This window comes from Zalophus californianus, chromosome 4 (genome assembly GCF_009762305.2).
Source record: "Zalophus californianus isolate mZalCal1 chromosome 4, mZalCal1.pri.v2, whole genome shotgun sequence".
Classification (NCBI taxonomy): domain Eukaryota; kingdom Metazoa; phylum Chordata; class Mammalia; order Carnivora; family Otariidae; genus Zalophus; species Zalophus californianus.
Window position 1 is genome coordinate 160,014,004 of NC_045598.1, and position 20,722 is coordinate 160,034,725.

Genomic DNA, 20,722 nt, shown 5'->3' on the forward strand with positions numbered 1-20,722 from the left:
TGTGGTCTCGAGATGGCAGAACTTAGACTTTCTTTTTCCTCAATGATCACTATACCCACTCTTGTGTTAGTGTTTTTTTTTTTTTTCCATCATAAAAATCAGTCATAAAGGCACGATACTGATATCTTACGGCATTTTAAAAAGCGTTCGCTGGAAGAGGTGTTGCGTACGATAGCTTCTCCAGTCATTGGCCTCCTCTAAGTTAAGTGGCAGACCTCTCCTAGTCATTTATATTTTATTTTTGTTGTTGTAATGTGCATTTTGGTGTTATGAGGTCAGCTTATGAGCATTGACGAGTTTAGAATACAGAGAAAAGCTCAGAGTGTAAAATCTGTCCATAACCCCACATTCTGCCATTCATTTTAAAGCAGTGAAACAGTGGAGACATCTCTTGACCTGTGTGTAGGTGTGTAATTTAAACTTTGAAGAAACTTGAGTATGAAAATCTTAATTTTAGCATGGCCCCTTTAAATAATTTTTCCTCACTTTACATACGTCTTTAGAATTCCTGTTTATGGAATTGAAAAATGAGAAAGGGGGGATTACTATATTTCTGCTTTGAAGTGTTAACCAGATGCAGAATTCTCCTAAAGGTGGGACCAAGGATGAGCACTAAACCTTTAAAGTGTTTGAATAAAGGATTTCTAAAAATGAGTCTTTAGTTGCCTTAATTGAAAACATGATAGGTGACCAGCCTCTAGACAGATGGAGAATTCAGAAATATGTGGTGTAACTTAACCAGGACGGAATATAATCGGTATTTTAATGAGCCCAAACATATACATCGGATTCATTGATTCAGAAACACTGACTGAGCAGGCTCTTGCATCTGACACTCCCCTTCAGAGTTGCAGTTACAAAAGTCCTCTTCTGATGAAGCTGCCTTGTGAACGCATGGCACATTGTTTAATATTTATGGTGACCCCAGATCTCTGACCCAAGTTAGAGAGGCCTTGTGATGTCCCAGGTACGACCACAGTCAGGTGGGCCGGGACATCCTGTCATTCACTTGCTGAAAGAATTTGTACATTTACTTAATCTCTTTGGGCCTATATTTTCTTGTTTGTAAATGAGGCTGATTAGGTAATCCCAGAAGTTCTCAATTCTAGAGCTCTTTTTCATTCAGAACACAAGTGGAAGTGGTGGGTGGTAAAGCTAGAAAATACCATTTGGGTGTAAAAACATTGTGGGTCTATGAAGTTATGCTTACAGAGTTCTAAAGCCAGTTCAGGAAATAAGTGCTCCAGCAATAATTTGATCACCATTTTTTAAAATAAGTATAGCTTCTAGATCGACTCCTTTGAGAGGCAACGTGTATATACAAGTGAAAAGTAGATGGTGCTTTATTTCTAGTTAGCTTTTGCTTAAGATGAGAACCTTTTTTTGCAGCTGCCTACCCAGTGGATTTGGCTATAGGATTTTTCATTCTTTTTTTTTTTTTTTTTTGTATTTGTGTCTTTCAGAATGAGTATGAGTCTATTTGAAAGATTTCTTTTGCCCTTTCTGCTTGTAACTACCTTTATTTCAGATTTTTATAACAGCTGCTTAAGTTTCCTATCGTCTCTCACCCTTCCTTCAATTCTTTAAAATGTCCTGTGTGCTATTGCAGTATTTCTTGTACGGACACATCCATGCTTGTAAATTGGCTGCACTCCGGGACCCCGTTTGTTGTAGTGATCTTGCCCCATTTTGGGTTCAGTAATGATGTTGATAAAATAGCTTTGCTGTTGACATATTAAGGATGAATTAGATAAAATTTTGGTCAAATGTTTTTGATTTTTTATAAACAAACCACTTACTGTACTGTTAGTGTTACTAATGCCTTTACTCCTCTCCTAGGTGGCTGCTTTTGTTTTCTGACTCCAACTTTATATAGTTCCCCCCAAGAAAACCATAATTGGGAGTTAGACACATTAAGGAGCTTATCACACCATTGCTTTAGTTAATAACAATTACAAAGAAAACGTAACTCAATTCTTGTTTTTGCCTAAAGAGTAAATTGTGACTTGATTCGAGAAAAATTTTTGGACCTTACAGCTCTTGTTTAGGAGCATGACCATAAGCCTATACTATGCAGCTTTTATTTTATTTTTTTCATTTTTTAAAATTTAAAATCAATTAACATATAGTTATTATCAGTTTGAGGTAGAGTTTAATGATTCATCAGTTGCATATAACACTGGGTGCTCATTACATCAAGTGCCCTCCTTAATGCCCATCATCCACTTACCCCATTCCCCAGCCCTCCTCCCCTCCAGCAACCCTTAGTTTGTTTCCTATAGTTAAGAGTCTCTTATGGTTTGTCTCCCTCCCTGATTTCCTCTTATTTTATTTTTCCCTCTTTTCCCCTATGCTCATCTGTTTTGTTTCTTAAATTCCACATGAGTGAAATCATATGATGTATGTCTTTCTCTGACTTACTTCACCTAGCCATTAAAAGTATTCACGTTACTGGATCATATAGTAATAAATAAGTAGATTTATCAAGTTTAAGTCTCAACTTATTGTGATTAGTTATTATCATAAACTACCCTGCTATGTCAACTCTGTTTTCCCACTTGGTGACAGTATACTTTAAACGCATCTCAGTTCTATTTAAAATTTATTTTCATTTAGTTTTAGTGATTAAAACACTAGCTTTCAGGAGGAAACAGCAACAAAAGTAATAGTTGCCAGGAACATTGGGCAGGCACTACCAAATATTTAATCCTAATAACAACTCTGTAAGATAGATACTGTTATCCCATTTTTCTGATGAAGAAACTGAGCCAGACAAAGAAATAAGGGATGTAGAATCCATTTGAGTGTTATCTTCATATTTCTAAGAGTGATGGCCCTGTCAGACAGGAAAAAAAAAAAGTGAGAAGAATGCAGAGCTCTATCATATATGATGTTAAATTAAAACAAGTTAAATGAGGTAAAGGGTTAGGATGGGTTGTCATTGAAGCTTAGACTTGGGTATTAAAATGAGCTGAAAAAGCAAAATTCAGTGAAGATGTTAGAAAAGTTATATTTTACATTAGAAATTGCAGATGCTGATTATCTGTAAGAGTTAGATAATTTATTTTGAACCCATGAAAGACCAAGTGGCTCTAAAGATTTGGAGGACCAATTGTTGCAGTAACTATTAAAAAACCCCCAAAACTCACAGTGTTGGTCAGTGAAGAGTGACCCTAGGTGTCCTACAGTTTTAGTCTCATTTCTTTCTTTTTTTTTTTTTTTTAAGCAAGACCCTCAGCAGCTTATTTTATTTTATTTCATTTATTTATTTTTTTTATTCATTTGACAGAGACAGACACAGCGAGAGAGGGAACACAAGCAGGGGGAGTGGGAGCTCGCTTCCCACCGAGCAGGGAGCCCGACGCGGGGCTCGATCCCAGGATCCTGGGATCATGACCCGAGGTACTGAGCCACCCAGGCGCCCCTTTAGTCTCATTTCTTAAGGTGGGCAGCGGGGTGGATGAGGGAAAAGAACCTCATCTTGATAAACAACCTCAAGCTGCTCTCATGGTAACTGATGGTAAGTTTGAGCTCATCATATTGTTTCCTTCTTAAACATGAGGTAGATTTCCCTGTTTTAGAATTGCTGCTCATCTCACAGGACCACTGAACTGAAGTCTTTTGTATTATCTGTGTTTTCGGACAAAACTGTCTCTGAATATTTGGTGCTACAATAAAGCAATGATTCTCAGACTTTAATGTGTGTCAGAATCACCTGAAAATCTAGTTAAAACAAAAATGATGGGCTCCTTCCCAAGAACTTCTGATTTAGTACTTCTGGGTTGGGCCCCATAATTTGCATTTCTGACAATTTACCAAGTAATCCTGGTGCTGCTGGTCTGAGGACCACACATTGAGAATCACTACTTTCCTTAATGGGGCTTTTATCCATGGTAAGATTAGGAGTAAATATAATTTCATTTATTAAATGCTTAGTATTAAGTTTAGGAATGATCAGTGTATTTGGTCTTTACTGTGTTTTTTGGTTTTTTTAAGATTTTATTTATTTGAGCGAGAGAGAGAGCACAAGCTGGGGGAGAGTGGAAGAGGCAGAGGGAGACGCAGCCTCCCTCACCGAGCAGGGTGCCTGATGTGGGGCTTGATCTCAGGACCCTGGAATCATGACCTGAGCCGAAGGCAGATGCTTAACCGATTGAGCCACCCAGGCCCCCCTAAAATACTGTGTTTCAGGGGCACCTGGGTGGCTCATTCAGTTAAGTGTCCCCTTGATTTCAGCTCAGGTCATGATCTCAGGGTCATGATATCGAGCCCCATGTCAGGCTCCACACTCAGCACAGAGTCTGCTCAAGATTCTCACTCTCTTTTTCTGCCCCTCCGCACTTCGCATGAGCATGCTCTCTCTCTCAAAAAAAATTGTGTTTCAGAGAATTAGGCCTATTAGAATACATACAGATTGTCTTTAAATACAATTTAAAATGAGTATTTGTGTAATTGTTTTCTAAATTGAAAGGTGCAAGTATTTGGCTAAATTTAGAAACTATGAGAATATTTAGAACTTAATTATACTTAAAACTTTAATGTATTTACCTACAGTTACATTCTTAGAAAGGTTTACTTTTTAGAGGCAATTGAAGTGTTTAAAATAAAATATAGTGAATTTATAAATACAGTTTAATGTATGTGAGAAAATTTAATTACCCAGGTTTATAAATAGGATTATTTAAGGATATTTAGTTTGTTTTCCTTTTGAGTTGATCAGCTGTCAAAAGTACCTTCGGAAGTGTGTTAGGAGTTACTAGATTTATAAATAAAATGCACTTGATAGTTGAAGGCTTAAGAGAAAGCTAGGTTTTTATATTTGTACTTTAATAAATCAAAATCAAACATTAATTAAAAAAATAAAATAACTGCAAATAGTTTTTTGTTTATAAAGGCTCTCTTCATGGTCACCAACAAACTTAAATTAAGAGACTCTTGATAAATTTTGTTGAACGAAAAGGGGGCATGTATTAGGTCAAATTCATGTGTTAGAGAAAGGCCAAAAATTTGCCTTTGTTTTCTAGCAGTCAGTGAAAAAAGGGAAATGTGATCAGACATAAATCAGCATCCCTAAAATAAATCTGTTGCCTGATCAGGCAGGAGAAACCTGAACTAAATTTTTAATTTTGCCTAATTTAAACTAAAGTAACCACATATGCCTGACTGCCATCATATTGGACAATGCAGAAATAGAGTCTGGAATCCAAATTCCTTAACACAGTTCCTTACTATTTACATTTCAAGTGCTTAAAAGCCACATTTGCCTAGTGGCTACTATAATTGATAAATAAATATAGAACATTTCCACCATTGCTGAAAATTCCATTCATTGCAGGAATATCACTATTGCTGATAGAATAATGAGAAAAAATTCTCATGGGACTCTAATATAGCAAAAAGTATCCTGACCATCTTTATAGTAAATATAGCCTCTAATTTCAAAAAGCTACTTTTTAACACCATTCTTTAGTGTGGTTGAATGGTATAACAACAAAGTTAATAAAAGCAGTTCTGACAGGGCCAAAGCAATTAATCCAGATATGTAGTTACCAGATGGTGTATCTTAACTCAGGGGTAGGTGCTAGATTATACAGACCTCATACAGTGAGGGCTCTAGATTTTAGATTTCTGGCACGATGCTACTCAATAGAATTTTCTACAGAAATAAAACTTTAAGTAAAATTAAAAATTTAGTTTTCAGCCTCACTTGCCACCTTTCAAGCACTCAGAAGCCTTAAGGCTGGTGGCTACTATATTGGATAATGCAGATATAAACTTTCTTTCACTGCAGAAAGTTTCATTGGAGAACACTCTTCTAGAGCAATGGGTCTCAATACTGGCTGTACATTAGAATTTCCTGGGTAGATTTTTTTTTTTTTTAATTCTGGTTTTAAGGCCCCACTCTTAGCATGAGATCTCTACGATTTGACAATAATCAAAGATTAGATCATAAATCAAAATCTCTTAAGTTTAGGACTTCAACTAGTTTTTTCTCAGGTGATTCTAATATATAGGTAGGGTTAAAAAACACTATTTCCCTCAATACTGTTTCAATCAAATTACTGAGCCTCAGTGGGTTTTTGTTTATTTTTTGTTTTTGTCTTTTTTCTTCACAAGCACTGTGGACATGCACCTGTTTTATAATTCCGGTTGTGAAAAGAGATGCATGTGTAAATTGTATGGCAGGGGCGACTGGGTGGCTCAGTTGTTAAGCGTCTGCCTTTGGCTCAGGTCATGATCCCAGGGTCCTGGGATCAAGCCCTGCGTCGGGCTCCCTGCTCATCGGGAAGCCTGCTTGTCTCTCTCCCGCTCCCCCTGCTTGTGTTCCCTCTCTCACTGTTTCTCTCTCTTGTCAAAAAATAAATAAAATCTTTAAAAAAAAAAATTGTATGGCAACCTCTCAATAGGACTGAGACCTTAGGAAAAGTGAGGTGACTATGAAAAGTTCCTGAAAAGAACTTGAAAGAGAAATGCTGAAGATAGAATCTTAGTATATTTGCTTCCAGTCTTTTATAAGACATTTTTTTTAGTAAAATTCATGTATGCTAACGATGAAGAAGTCATATATTGCAGAGATTAAAGTTTAAAAGCCACTTCCAATCTAGCCATTCAGAGACATAATTAATATTAGGATAGGCATTATTGTCCAGATCTACTCTATGTATATATACAGATAGAATGATGTATGGAGGGTTTGAAGGAAGGGTAACTGAAAGATATATTTTTTGCCATAAGAAAGTATTTTCTAAATGGTGTGTCTAAAGTTAAGCAGAATTTGAGAAAATTCTAATACATTGGTATTATTAATTCGTGCTTCAGATGGCATTAGCATCTCCCATATTTTTTCTCCCCATCTCCTGATATTGACTCATTATTTTTACATTTTTCCTACTTGTAATATCCACAAATAGTTTTTCACCTACATTTTTATACCATTGTTCAGTACTTTCCACTAGTCCTTTTATCAAGCCCTCCTCATTCTTGGAATTTTTATTTTGATAGTTAACATAACTTCAGTCTTCTGGCATTGAATAATGTTTCCATAAAGAAGTGTTAAGCAAGCTAGACTGTTTTTTCCCCCCTAGTAGGTGATTTGCTTTTTACACATGAATTCTTTTATTTTTCCAAGCACTATTATTTAATCAGGAGCAGAAAGGGAATAATCAGATTTATGTGTACTTGTGTATATGTGTAATACCCTTAGGAATTACATCTTTCCTCTAGAATCCATGTTGATGGAGCAGTCACTATATGGAACAGCCCTGGTCTTAAGATAGAGGAAAAAGAGAGTTAAGAAGTATAATGTGTAGGGGCACCTGGGTGGCTCAGTTGTTAAGCATCTGCCGGCTTGGGTCGTGATCCTGGGGTCCTGGGATCGAGCCCCACATCGGGCTCCCTGCTGGGTGGGGAGCCTGCTTCTCCCTGCTTGTGTTCCCTCTCTCAGTGTGTCTCTGTCAAATAAATAAATAAAATCTTAAAAAAAAAAAAAGTATGTTAACAACTTACCTGGAATACTCCTCACTTCTGTTCATGTTTCATTGAGCAAAGCATGTTACATGGCCATGTCAGACATCAGTGGGATGCAGGGTATTTTATATTCCTCCCCAGGAAGGAATACAGGACACTCAGTAACAATGTAGTCTATCACAATGACTATTTTAGAAAACAGATGAGTTTGACAGAAATTTGAAAATTGCTAGTCTTACTGTTGCCAGTAGGGAAGCCATTTCTTCTGCCAGTTATTTAGTCTGCAAGTTCGATCCTTCCAAAAGCTCTATTAACAGTGCTTCTCAAATTTATTGCACACGCATATCAATTGTGAATCAGTAGTTCTGGAGTGAAGCCTGAGATTCTGCATTCACTGGAAGCTGCATTCACTGGAAGCACCCAGGTGATGCCAATGCTGTTGGTCCCTGAAAAACAACTTTTAAGTAGCAAGGCTGTCTCTATATAGCACTTTATATAATGGAGCTTTTCACTTAGAAGCAGACCACTGAAAAAGTCTTCGGCTAGATAGAGAAGGGGGGCACTAAAGGGGAACAACTAATGGGTAGGAGACCAAGAAGAGTATATGAGATATTATCAAATAAAGGGAAAGATGAACATTGAGAAGGAATTAGTTGAATGCTTCAGAAAGATCAAATAAAATAAAATTGAACAGGCCCATCACATTTGCCACTTGGTTTGTTCTTTTCCAAGGCAGGTTTAGTGAACTGAGAAGAGAGAAGCCATTGTAGTGCATTGTGGAATCAGTAGGTGGTGATGGAGTAAAGACCGGAAAGTAGACTCTTATTTCCAAAAGTTCAACTGTGAAAAGAAGCAGAAAGATGATGTGAAATCTAGAAGAGAATGTTTACAAAGTTGAAGAGAAATTGAGGGATTTTTAGAATTTTTGTTCTGATTATGGATAAAGAGTCATCAGAAGAGAAAGTTTAAAAATACAGGCATTTTTTCCCTGTATTACCTCACTATAGAGGGAATCAGTTAATTAGAAAAGCTGTAATCAGAATATTTCTTGTAGTTTAGAAGATGCTTTTGAAGTTTTAATATCTGTATTATTGTGTTTGAAAATACTGACTCGCAGCTCAATATTTTTAAATTATCACACTTTATATCAGTAGCTACTACCCAAATTAGAATATTCAGTTATAGTAATGGGCATGTAGTATTTTAAAACTGGATCTCATGCTATTTTCATTGTTGGTTTACAGCTTGTTTTCCTCCTCCAGTTTGCCTTTTCCACTCTATTACCAAAATGACTTTAGTTTAAAATTCTGATACTGCTTTTTCAATTCTCTGCTTAAAAATCTTTGGGACTTCTTAGCCTGGTAATAGCAAGCTGGGTAATTCAACTATCCTGCTGAGAACAGTTTGAAAAGCTGGGCCAAAGCAAAACACATTCTATTGAGGGTGTCAGAAAGCAAACTGATACAACTAGACTAGGATCTAAGTGAGGACAGAGGCCAAGGAGGAGCAACTCCAATTTGGGATTCCTCTTCCCTAGGTAATATGTTGATTCCAGAAATAGCAACTGAAAGATTAAAAGGTGCTTTTAACAACATGCAGGTATAAAGGATAAGGGATAGAATATAAGATCCACTACAAGGGAGGTGGTGAACTCTCACTTAGGACCCTAAAACATTGTATCTGAGATATATAGAGAAACTGAAGTAGGTAGATTCTCATGAGATATTGGCTTAGCTTCAGATTATAATCCCTATATCTTCATTAACAAGATCTGGTATTGCTCGTGTCCTCAGCTGTTTAACAGAAGCAAACAATATTTTCTGGAGAAATACAGCTTTTTGTGTGTCAAATTCTGTCTATAGACAATTTTGCAAATACAGTATGCAGCACACAAAATATAAATTAGGCACACAACAAGACTTGAGAAACAACAGTGAATAGAAACAGAGCCAAGGAACTCTGGATATTGTAGTTGTGATTTAAAATAGCCATGTTGAGAATTTTATGCTAATTTAGAATTTTGTAGAAAGACACAAATTATAAAAAAGAAAAATGGATATTCTAGAACTGAAAAATATAATCCAAGTTAGAATCTTTGTGGGTGAATTTAACAGCAAATTAGCCACACCATAAGAGAGAATTAGTGAATTGAGAGATAGGTCAGAAGAAAATATTCAGAATAAAGAGAGAGGGACAAAAGAATGGAAAATATGGGAGAGGGTTAAGGTTAATAAAACATGGAATGGGAAGTTCTAATGTATGTATATTTGAATTCCTAAAGGAGAGGAGAGAGAGAATGGGGCAGAAGCATAATTTAATAAGAGAATGAAAACTTCCAAACTCATGAAATACTTTAATTCATAGATTTGAGCATCCCTACAAACCTCTAGTGGAATCAGTACAAATCCCACCAAAGACAAAAAAAAAAAAAAAAAAAATCTTAAAAGCAATCAGAACAAACAGTTAATGAGGTAGCAATAAAATTGACAGTTGATTTCCCAACAGAAACAGTAAACTAAAAGGCAGGGGAAAATATCTGCCAACCTAGAATTCTGTTACTCTGTAAAAGTACCCAGAGTTGCAGTAAAAATGGTAAATATGAGGGTAAAACTAAGTGAATGTTGACTGTCTAGAAAAATAATGATTTATGTGGGTTTTTCATATACATATATATAATTAAAGTAATAACAGTTGCATATAAGTCTTGGCAGGGGCACACAGTTTTTAGTGTCCTTATATTGTCCAGGAAAAGGATAAAAGTACTAGTTAATATTAGACTGTGATAAGTCAGTATTTCAGGCGGTAACCTCTGGGATGATCACTAACAGAATTGTTAATCTAAAGTGTAAGGTTAGGGTGCGTGGCTGGCTCAGTCAGTAGATAATGCAACTCTGATTTCAGGGTTGTGAGTTTGAGTCCCATGTTGGGTGTAGAGATTACTTAAACTCTTAAAAATTTAAAAAAAAAGTGTAAGGATAAAGAAGGGTTGAAAGAAAGAAAAAGTAAACACTGATGGAAGAATAACTGGTATAATTAATATCAGACAAAGTAGACTTTAAGGTAAAAAGTATTCTGAGAAAAGGTTCAATTTCCCAGGATGATAAACAATTCCTAATTTATATGAACCTAGTTGTCATGGTCTCAAAATACAGAAAACAAAGCAGAGAAATTTATAAGGGACCATATATAGCCCACAATTATAGTGGGAGATTTTAACAACCTGTATTAGTAATTTACAGAATAATCATACAAAAGCAAATCAATATGAATATAGAAAATTTGAAAACACAATTGTCAAACTTGACCTTATTGATCGGGAGATAGAGTATATGTATGTATGATACACACACGTAACACTACCCTACAGTACAGGATACACATTCTTTTCAAGTACATACGGAGTATTTACTAAATTTACATATGATTATAAAGCAAATTTCAACAGATTTCAAAGGTTTGAACTTCTTTATTTTCTTTCATCGTGGTGCAATTACTCTAGAAATCAGTAACCAAAAGATAAATTTTAGAAACTCTCATATGTTGGCAAATTAAGCAATATTCTCTAATATCGAAAGATGAAATTAGAGTAGAAGTTATAAAATATTTTGGACCAAATTATTAAAACACAGAATATCGAAGTTTGTAGGGTTCATCTTAGAATGGGACTTCATTGCTCTAGATTACATGTAAGTGCTTCTGGTAATGATAGAGTAAAATCTAAGTCCCTTGCTCTCTCCAACATATCAAGATAATTGTATCTTGGGGGAAGTTTTATATATCCATTTACCTATCAAAAATTTACTGAACACCTACTGTATGCCACACATAATATAAGGTGCTAGGTACATATAAAGGCTTCTCAACCTTAACAGTATTGACAATCTGGGACAGAGAATTCTTTGTTGTGAGGGGAATGTGCTGTACATTGTTTATCACACAATATTTAACAGCATCCATGGCCTGTACCCACTAGATGCCAGTAACATTTCCCCAATTGCAATAACCAACAATGTGCTTCATTTTCTTAGGTTGTAAAATGGATAATCATGATACCTACTTTATAGGGTTGAGGAATCAGGTAAAGTAATAAATGTGAAGTACTTAAAACAGTGGCTGGCATATCCTGAGCACTTGATAAATGTTTATTATTTTGATGAATAAATCACAAATATGTATATGTTTCTAAACTGTAATAACTTGTGTGGGGAAGAAGACCTCTCCTCTCCATACTCACTGTCTAGATTCTTTTATTCTGGCAACTCTCTTTTAAAAAGGTATTACAATTACCCAATAAGAGACTGGGCTAGGTAGCAACTGTGATCATTTTCAGAAAGTCAAATATTGTGATTATGTGATTGTATTTTCATACTGATAGAAGTGAGTGATCAGTTTGTTTCATTGTGGTCTGGTAGTTATATTTATGAGGAAATGTCTTAATATTATTAACCTTTAGAACTGTTTTTGTAATAAACATTAAAATAATATATAATTCTAAATTATTAACGTGGATACTTTCAATTTGTTTTAAAGTTTATAGAAAGCTAGTATATTGGTTTTCTTGCTCTGAACTGTATTCCATGGTGAACTCTTAAAAATGAGAGCAATTGCAAACTTCATTGTGATTAAATGTTTAATGAACTCTTGGGATATTATGAAACACAAACTGAAAAACTTCAGTTAGGCAAAGTAATGTAGACTAATGGTTATTCCTAAAATCAGTTAAGGATGGATATGTATTATTAGTTAAAAGTTATCTGTAATTGTACTTTGCATTGCTTAAGTTTAAACGGCAAAATGAGATAGTGTTTTTGGCTCCCTCTGCTGTTTATGAAAGAGCAGAAATTACTATTTAAAACTTTTTAAATTGTTTTAGATTTAAAATAGTTTAATGTTTATCGTAAGAAAATCAAATTTAAATATATGCTATTCATTGGATTACAATAAGCAAAAATAATACTCCTTTCCATAAGCATTACATCATTTTGCATTCCTACCATAAATATAGAAGAATGCTGTTTTTTCTATAGCCAAACAATATTTGGTTAGGCTTTTGAATTTTTACCAATCTGATAGGTGAGGAATTGTATCTCAGTGTAGTTCACATTTGCATTTCTCTAGTTATGAGTTAGATTGAAAATATTTTTATATGTTTAAGCGCCATTTTTACATTCTCTTGTCTGATCATATCTTTTGCCTGTTTTTCTGAGTTTTTATCTTTTACTCCTCAGCTTTTAAGAGTTCTGTAAATATTTAGGAAATAAAAGTAGGGGATATATATATAAAATTCATTGCCCTCAGAGGCATAATGGTTGAGCTATTCTTTGCTTTCTTTAAGGAAAATTAATGACGGTTTATGAGAATTGTGGTAGTTATAGGTATGGTTTAAGTTGTTGCTTCAGAGGAGGCAATGTGGAACAAAGCAAGCACAGTATTTTTTAGGTTACCATATAGCGGAAGGGCTTAAAAAGAGATAGAAACTTAAAACTGAGCCAGGTGCTATAAAGGAGACATACAGATGCTATATGATTAATAACAGAGACTTGGGTTACCTTAGGTGATCAGGAAGGTTTTAAGGAGAGCTTTTTTAAGCATTGTGAAACAAACTGACTTTTTTGGTATTCATACTTATTATTTTTATTATTAATGCTTTGTTAGAACTGTTCACCCAACTGAGCTAATTAGTTACATATAAACAAACTCTAGTATGATCGGAATTCCGTTAAGACTGGATAGAGGGAGAACGAATGAAAGATATTTTCTAAATTATTTGGGGTTAGGTAGAACTAATTTTTTTCTTTTTTTTAAATTTTATTCTGTTAATCACCATACATTACATCATTAGTTTTTGATATAGTGTTCCATGATTCATTGTTTGCATATAATACCCAGTGCTCCATGCAGAACGTGCCCTCTTTAATACCCATCACCAGGCTAACCCATCCCCCCACCCCCCTCCCCTCTAGAACCCTCAGTTTCTCAGAGTCCATAGTCTCTCATGGTTTGTCTCCCCCTCCTATTTCCCCCCTTCATTTCTCCCTTCCTACTATTTTTTTTTTAACATATGATGTATTATTTGTTTCAGAGGTACAGATCTGTGATTCAACAGTCTTACACAATTCACAGTGCTCACCATAGCACATACCCTCCCCAATGTCTATCACCCAGCCACCGCATCCCTCCCACCCCCCACCTCTCCAGCAACCCTCAGTTTGTTTCCTCAGATTAAGAATTCCTCATATCAGTGAGATCATATGATACATGTCTTTCTCTGAATGACTTATTTCGCTCAGCATAATACCCTCCAGTTCCATCCACATCATTGCAAATGGCAAGATTTCATTCCTTTTGATGGCTGCATAATATTTCATTGTGTGTGTATATACACACACACACACCCCACGTCTTTTTTTATTTTTTTCTTTTTTTTTCTTTTTTTTTTTAATTTTTTATTGTTATGTTAATCACCATATATTACATCATTAGTTTTTGGTGCAGTGTTCCATGATTCATTGTTTGTTCATAACACCCAGTGCTCCATGCAGAACGTGCCCTCCTCAATACCCATCACCAGGCTAACCCATCCCCCCACCCCCCTCCCCTCTAGAACCCTCAGTTTGTTTTTCAGAGTCCATCATCTCTCATGGTTCGTTTCCCCCTCTGACATACTCCCCTTTTCTTCCTCTCCTGTTATCTTCTTTTTCTTTTTTCTTAAAATATGTTGCGTTATTTGTTTCAGAAGTACAGATCTGTGATTCAACAGTCTTGCACAATTCACAGCACTCACCGCAGCACATACCCTCCCCAATGTCTATCACCCAGCCACCCCATCCCTCCCACCCCCAACCACTCCAGTAACACTCAGTTTCTTTCCTGAGATTAAGAATTCCTCATATCAGTGAGGTCATGTGATACATGTCTTTCTCTGATTGACTTATTTCACTCAGCATAACACCCTCCAGTTCCATCCACGTCGTTGCAAATGGCAAGATCTCATTCCTTTTGATGGCTGCATAATATTCCATTGTGTATATATACCACATCTTCTTTATCCATTCATCTGTCGATGGGCATCTTGGCTCTTTCCACAGTTTGGCTATGGTGGACATTGCTGCTATAAACATTGGGGTACACGTACCCCTTCGGGTCCCTACATTTGTATCTTTACACACCCCACGTCTTTATCCATTCATCTGTCGATGAACATCTTGGCTCTTTCCATAGTTTGGCTATTGTGGACATTGCTGCTATAAACATCGGGGTGCACGTACCCCTTCAGATCACTTACTGATTTCTTTCAGAATTATCATTTTAACCTTGTAGAATATTGAGGGTGACTATGGCATTTTGCCATTCACTGTCTTACTCAGTATTGAGTTTTTTTGAGATTGATTTTAATCATTTTAAATTATTTAGATAGGAGTGGTATTTATCAATTCAGTGTAATGGTTGTTATATGAAGTATAGATGAGAAGGTTAGGACTAATGCAAAATTTAAAGTGAAACAGATACCGTAATCTCAGTGATAATAACATGTTCAAGTGAAATATCTTGATAAGCAAGTGAAAAATACCTAGTGGAGTTCTTTTTTCCTGTGAGGACTAATGTTACATTTTTCAAACATGGTTTGGTTTATAATAATAATGAATAATAATATATATCCTCAAATATATAGTTAATTGTAATCAAATTAGATAGGTTGAAAGAAATGATCCATAATTCAGTTTTTAATCAAACTTAATAATCCATGGGGTGCCTGGGTGGCTCAGATGGTTAAGTGTCTGCCTTAGGCTCACGTCTTGATCCTGGGGTCCTGGGATCGAGTCCCACATCAGGCTCCCTGCTCAGCAGGGAGCCTGCCTGTCCCTCTGCCTCTCTCTGTCTCTCATGAATAAATAAATTAAATCTTTAAAAAATAAAATAATCCTTTCGCTGACCGTTGCTTATGTTTTGAGTTGACTTCTTTTTTTTTTTTAAAGATTTTATTTATTTATTTGACAGAGACAGACACAGCGAGAGAGGGAACATAAGCAGGGGAGTGAGAGATGGAGAAGCAGGCTTCCCGCTGAGCAAGGAGCCTGATGCGGGGCTTGATCCCAGGACCCTGGGACCATGACCTGAGCCAAAGACAGACGCTTAATGACTGAGCCACCCAGGTGTCCCTTGAGATGACTTCCAGTTATTATAGTGTCTCATACTGGTCAGTTCCTAAAGCAAGCAAGCAAGAAGATACATTTCCTTTTTCAACAGTTGGTTGCATTTTAGAGCAGAGAATCCCAGGGAACAAGCTGTAGTAGTACTAAGTCTAGTAGATAACTGCCCAATGAGCTCTAGTTAGCAGTCCTTGACATTGCTCTGAAAATAAAATGAATTTAATAGGAGTTTTACCTCATTTTCTTTCAGACACCGGCCAAAAGAAGACCTTAGACAAGAAAGATGGGAGACGAATGTCCTTTCAGAAACCTAAAGGAACTATTGAGTATACAGTAAGTTAATTGCTTTTGAAAAGGCTGACTTGCCTTTGCAAGAGTGTTACTTAAGACATTCTTCATTTATACTATAATAAATAAAACAGAGATTGTTAATTGCCTTATTTCAAAAATACTTGCCATTCAGTAACTGTTTTATTAATAATAACTTAAGTTCTTAATTATATTTTAGGTTTTATTTTTCCTTAAAGAGAAATTTTGTGTGATAGAAAGACAGTTATCCCAGCAAGTTTAATTTGATATAGATGGTAATTTATGGGGAGTCAAAATTCCTGTGTTGTAATGATTTTTATTAGATTAGGCTTTTAGGAAAACATTTACTCTTTTAGAAATGTGATCTTCATTATATTCCCAGCAGTGTTAAGAATAATGAAAATGGCAGATAGAATACTTAAAAGATAAATTGACATTTATCTTCCAGAATAACCTCTTACATCATGATTATTTGCACTGACTTATGGCTTAGTTTGTTTGGCTTTGAAATGGAACTATTTTCGTTTTTCAAATGACCTTCAAATCTCTCTGGCAGTCAACTTTTTACATTTCTGGTTACTATGAAAAACTGAAGTGAGAAATCCACTTTAGTCTGTGGTGTAATGCTTACCTGATTATATATAAATATTGTTTATTTACATAATGTTAACAAAATTATAAGCCGTTTTTTAACTGACCTTAATTTTGTGTTTTGTGTTTTTCTAATATGTTACAACTGCATTAAGAAGCAAATAGCAGTTTTAAACAATCTCTGCATTTGTGTCATCATGAGACCTTCCAGTCTTGGTTTGATTTTGATTATTTTCCATTTATCCTTAAAATTGGAAAAAATATCAAAAACTTGGTTTACTCTTTATTTCTGTATGTTGTATAATTGATAATTTGAGATTTTAAGTATTTTTTTAAAAAGTTGGGAACCAGATATTTGGGGTAGAATTATTTTTACCATCAAAAGAATCTTAAAGTATATTATAAGCTTAAATTGAGTGTGCTTATACCTTCTCTGCATGATTGAAAAATTGAGAAAATAAGTTCAAACAGTAAAATAATGGGTCATGTAATTTGATGTATTCATTAGTGTTTATTCAGGCATAGGATTATAGGCATGAGGCATAAGATGTTATTTACACATGTAATCATGTGATTGTGAAGAATTGTAAATGTTTAGTTCATTTTGAATTTAGGAGTTTACCATTCTTCTCTTGTAATTCAATAAAACTTGTGTCATCTATAACAAAATTAAATTTAAGAACCATTATTTTATAGGGGGGTAATTGAAACTTGAAATTATATTTTTCCTTAATGTTATAATTGACCTTTTAGAAATAATCAAGTATTAATCAGAAAAGTTATAAAATATCCTCTTTCAGGTCTTTGTTTAGACTTTGACGCCCTATTTTTTAATTTGTTTATTCCCTATGCCAAATCCTAGAAGAAAGAAAGAAGTGTATTTCTAGAACTGAGTAAGATTTTATTGTCTTATATTCTGTTCTTATTATAGTTTTATAAAATTTTCATATAATATCTTTATATAAAGTATTTATATAACGTGATTTTTATATTTAGGAAAAAATATATTTCCTCTCTTTCTCTTAAAATAAAACTTTTGATATCATAATGTACTCTCAGAATTTGTTCTGAAATATTTATGATCTAGCTTAAATATATTTCCTACCACCTAAGTATAGTGAAAATCAGTCATTGTATTTACATAGCTTTAAAATTAGTCATATATATATATATAAACACACATACATAGTGTTTTTAATTATGAAATCACTTTCAGTAGGAATCAAAAGTAGACCTTGAAAATGCTGTACATTATCATTTCTTCCTAGTTAATATTTGTATACCTTTCTAATGAAAGAGCCTTTTCCAAGGGCACTAATGAATTTCTAATTATCAAACCCAGGGGCCTTTCCTTTGTTGCTTTTTGCTCATTGTTCGTTCTTCCTGGTTTTACTTTTCTTAACAGTTGTTTTCAGTGAGGATCTGGGAATGGATAATCAGGCAATGTCTGAAAGTCTTCACTTCACCCTCATTCCTGGTAGTTGACCTGTCTATAGATCATCAGGTTGACAGTTGTTTTCTGATAGCGCTTTCAGTGTTGTAATTCGTTGTCTTATGTCCCTCTGTTGCCTTTTTATTTTTATTCATTTCTAGGCAGTCTTCTCTTTTTAAGATTGTTTTTGGAGTTTTCCCTTTTTTCTTTACAGTTCTACAGTGCCATTGTGGTTAAGTCCTGATTCAGACAAATTTTTACTTACTGTGTTTCTTCAGTCTGAGGAGTATATCATTCATAGTTCTGGAAGATTATCACCCATCATTTCTTTGAGTATATCTCCTGTTTTCCCTCTATTTGTTCTTGAAACTAATTGGACTACATTTTGCCGTCATTATGCTTCATTGCCCTGGTATTCTTGCTGTCAATTTTATTCTATCTTCCATCTCTTACTGGCTGTTCTATTCTTCTTGATTCCTAATGTAAGTGGTCCCTTGTTTCTTTTCACTTTTCCATTTAAATTCTATTACTTAGAGATCTTAAGAACTTTACTGTATAGACTATGTGGAGTGAGACTCCAATTTTTTTCTATTCCTACCTTTCTAGATGCTTGTATTTCCTACTTTCATTTGATACTTAACAAACTGTAGCAAACCTTTTACCAATTTTCTATTCCTTGTCCAGTGCTTGATTTTCTTATTTTCATTTCCCTTCAGTCTGTTATTCGTCCAGACTGGAATTTTGAGATTCAACATCAGCTGCTTATTACCATTTGCTCCCCTGACCTGCTACTACTATGACTACCATCGTCACAACCTCATTCATTCCATGATTGCTTTCTCGAGTCTTATTTGGAAACCTTATATACCTTAATTTCTTTTTACATTTCTATTACTTTTAACCTCATTTACTGCAGTAGTGTTAAGTTGATTTTTCTGCATTTATTCTCTTGCCTCATTAATCCTAGACCTGTTATCACTTAAGCCATATAACTTCTTTGCTTTATAACTGTTGGCGTCTTTTATTACTTTCATCACCCCCATTTAATAGGATCATTGTGAGGATAAAATGTGAGATAATATGAAAGTATTTTGTAAACTTACAGATGTTACTGCAAAATAAAATTTGTTTACAGAGAGCTTCTACGTATATTATCTCAATAGGGTAAGTGATAGATCATCTCATTACATAGATGAGAAAGTTTGCATAAAAGGAAGGAAACAGAACTATTCAATTATTATCCCATGTATTTGTCACAAATTTGGTTTTATATAACCCTTAAAGGAAAACTATATATTTATTGCTTTTTTACGTTATATACGTACCTATTTTTCTTGACTTTCAAAGTCTTTTGCAGCCTAATTCTAAATGCCTTTCCAATCTCATCCTTTTTGAGAATTAACTCTAGTTACCTTCCTAAAATCCTAAACTCATTAGTGTACTCTGGGTGGTTTGAGGAGGAAGAAATAGTATCACACAAAAAGTATTTTGTACTTTTCTGTCTCCTAACATGTCAGTCCTATGCTCTTCACTTTGAATGTTCTTTCTCTTCTCTCTACTTTTCAAATTCCAATCCTTCTTCAAAATCTAGCTTTTAAATCATTTTAATATAGTCTTTCTTGGACAATCTGTAGCAAATATGGTATACTATCCACACTCAGAACTTGTGTTATATTTGTTGTTTCATTTAAATTGCTCTTCATCTCATATAATCTTTTTTTGTCTTTTCCTATTTTCCAACTAGATTGTAAATCCCTTGTGCACTAAAAACCATTTAGTTGCACTTAATTTTATCCTACACAGTTGTCATAATGCCTTATGTATAAGAGGACTCCAAAGGAATATGACTGATCAAGTGACTTTTTCTTTCAGGGTAATTGGCAAAATCCCATAACTTAAGATTTCTATAAATAAAATCATTAAAGGATATTAATGATTTAGAAGCAGATTGCCAAATTTTGGTTCACATATGTTTTCTGATTTATATATTTAAATGATAGGATATATATGTAAAGATCGTTAGAATAGCATTTTCAGGTTGATACAGGCATACTTTGCTAAAATAAAATTTGTGTGTTTCTAGGTTCCATATGTTTTAGAAACTATTTAAAGGAATAATATATTTTAGAGCCTTTGTAAAATAAAAATCATTTGTGTTTTGTAAATTATATTTTGTATTTGGAAATTACTTGAAGTAGAGGCCCACATATAATTGTGATATACAATATAAAGCATATACACTGTATCATAATAGGTTGAGGCCATTTGCTAACAAAGCACAAAATTTCTCAAGTTAACCTATATCTAAAGATGGAAAATACCACTTGTTAATCAAATGTGAGATTGGTCCACGGACATCTTCATAATATTAAGCCTCATAATTTAGTTTTGTGTTTTAACCGATTCTAATAATTTATTTTTTCTTTCAAACAGGTTGAATCAAGGGATTCTTTGAATAGTATAGCCCTGAAATTTGATACAACGCCCAACGAACTTGTTCAGTTAAATAAGTTATTCTCCCGAGCAGTTGTTACTGGACAGGTATCTTTTTTTAATGCATTGGTATTTAGAAGCATTCAGTAGCAAGACAGAAAGTATCCACTGCAGTATAGTTGACAATAGAAAATTTAGGAATAAGTTTATGCACGCTTTGAACAAATATTGTCTCTAGAAGAGAAAATGGTCGCTTATATCTGTATTAATTTTTCTTAGTAATTGAAGATTACTAAGATTGAAAATAGTTGTGAATTACCTTTTCAAATGTAATTTTAAA

The 20,722-nt window shown here is 34.5% G+C and overlaps 1 protein-coding gene across 9 annotated transcripts in view; it reads left to right on the forward strand.

Annotated features, from left to right (window-relative positions):
• Positions 1-20,722, forward strand: part of OXR1 (oxidation resistance 1) — a 455,727-nt gene that overhangs the window by 371,978 nt on the left and 63,027 nt on the right. For all 9 annotated transcript variants that reach the window (XM_027575402.2, XM_027575393.2, XM_027575417.1 and 6 more), the window contains 2 exons: positions 15,868-15,950; positions 20,383-20,490. In XM_027575402.2, the coding sequence (XP_027431203.1) occupies positions 15,868-15,950; positions 20,383-20,490 (191 nt within the window). The remainder of the gene's footprint in view (positions 1-15,867; positions 15,951-20,382; positions 20,491-20,722) is intronic.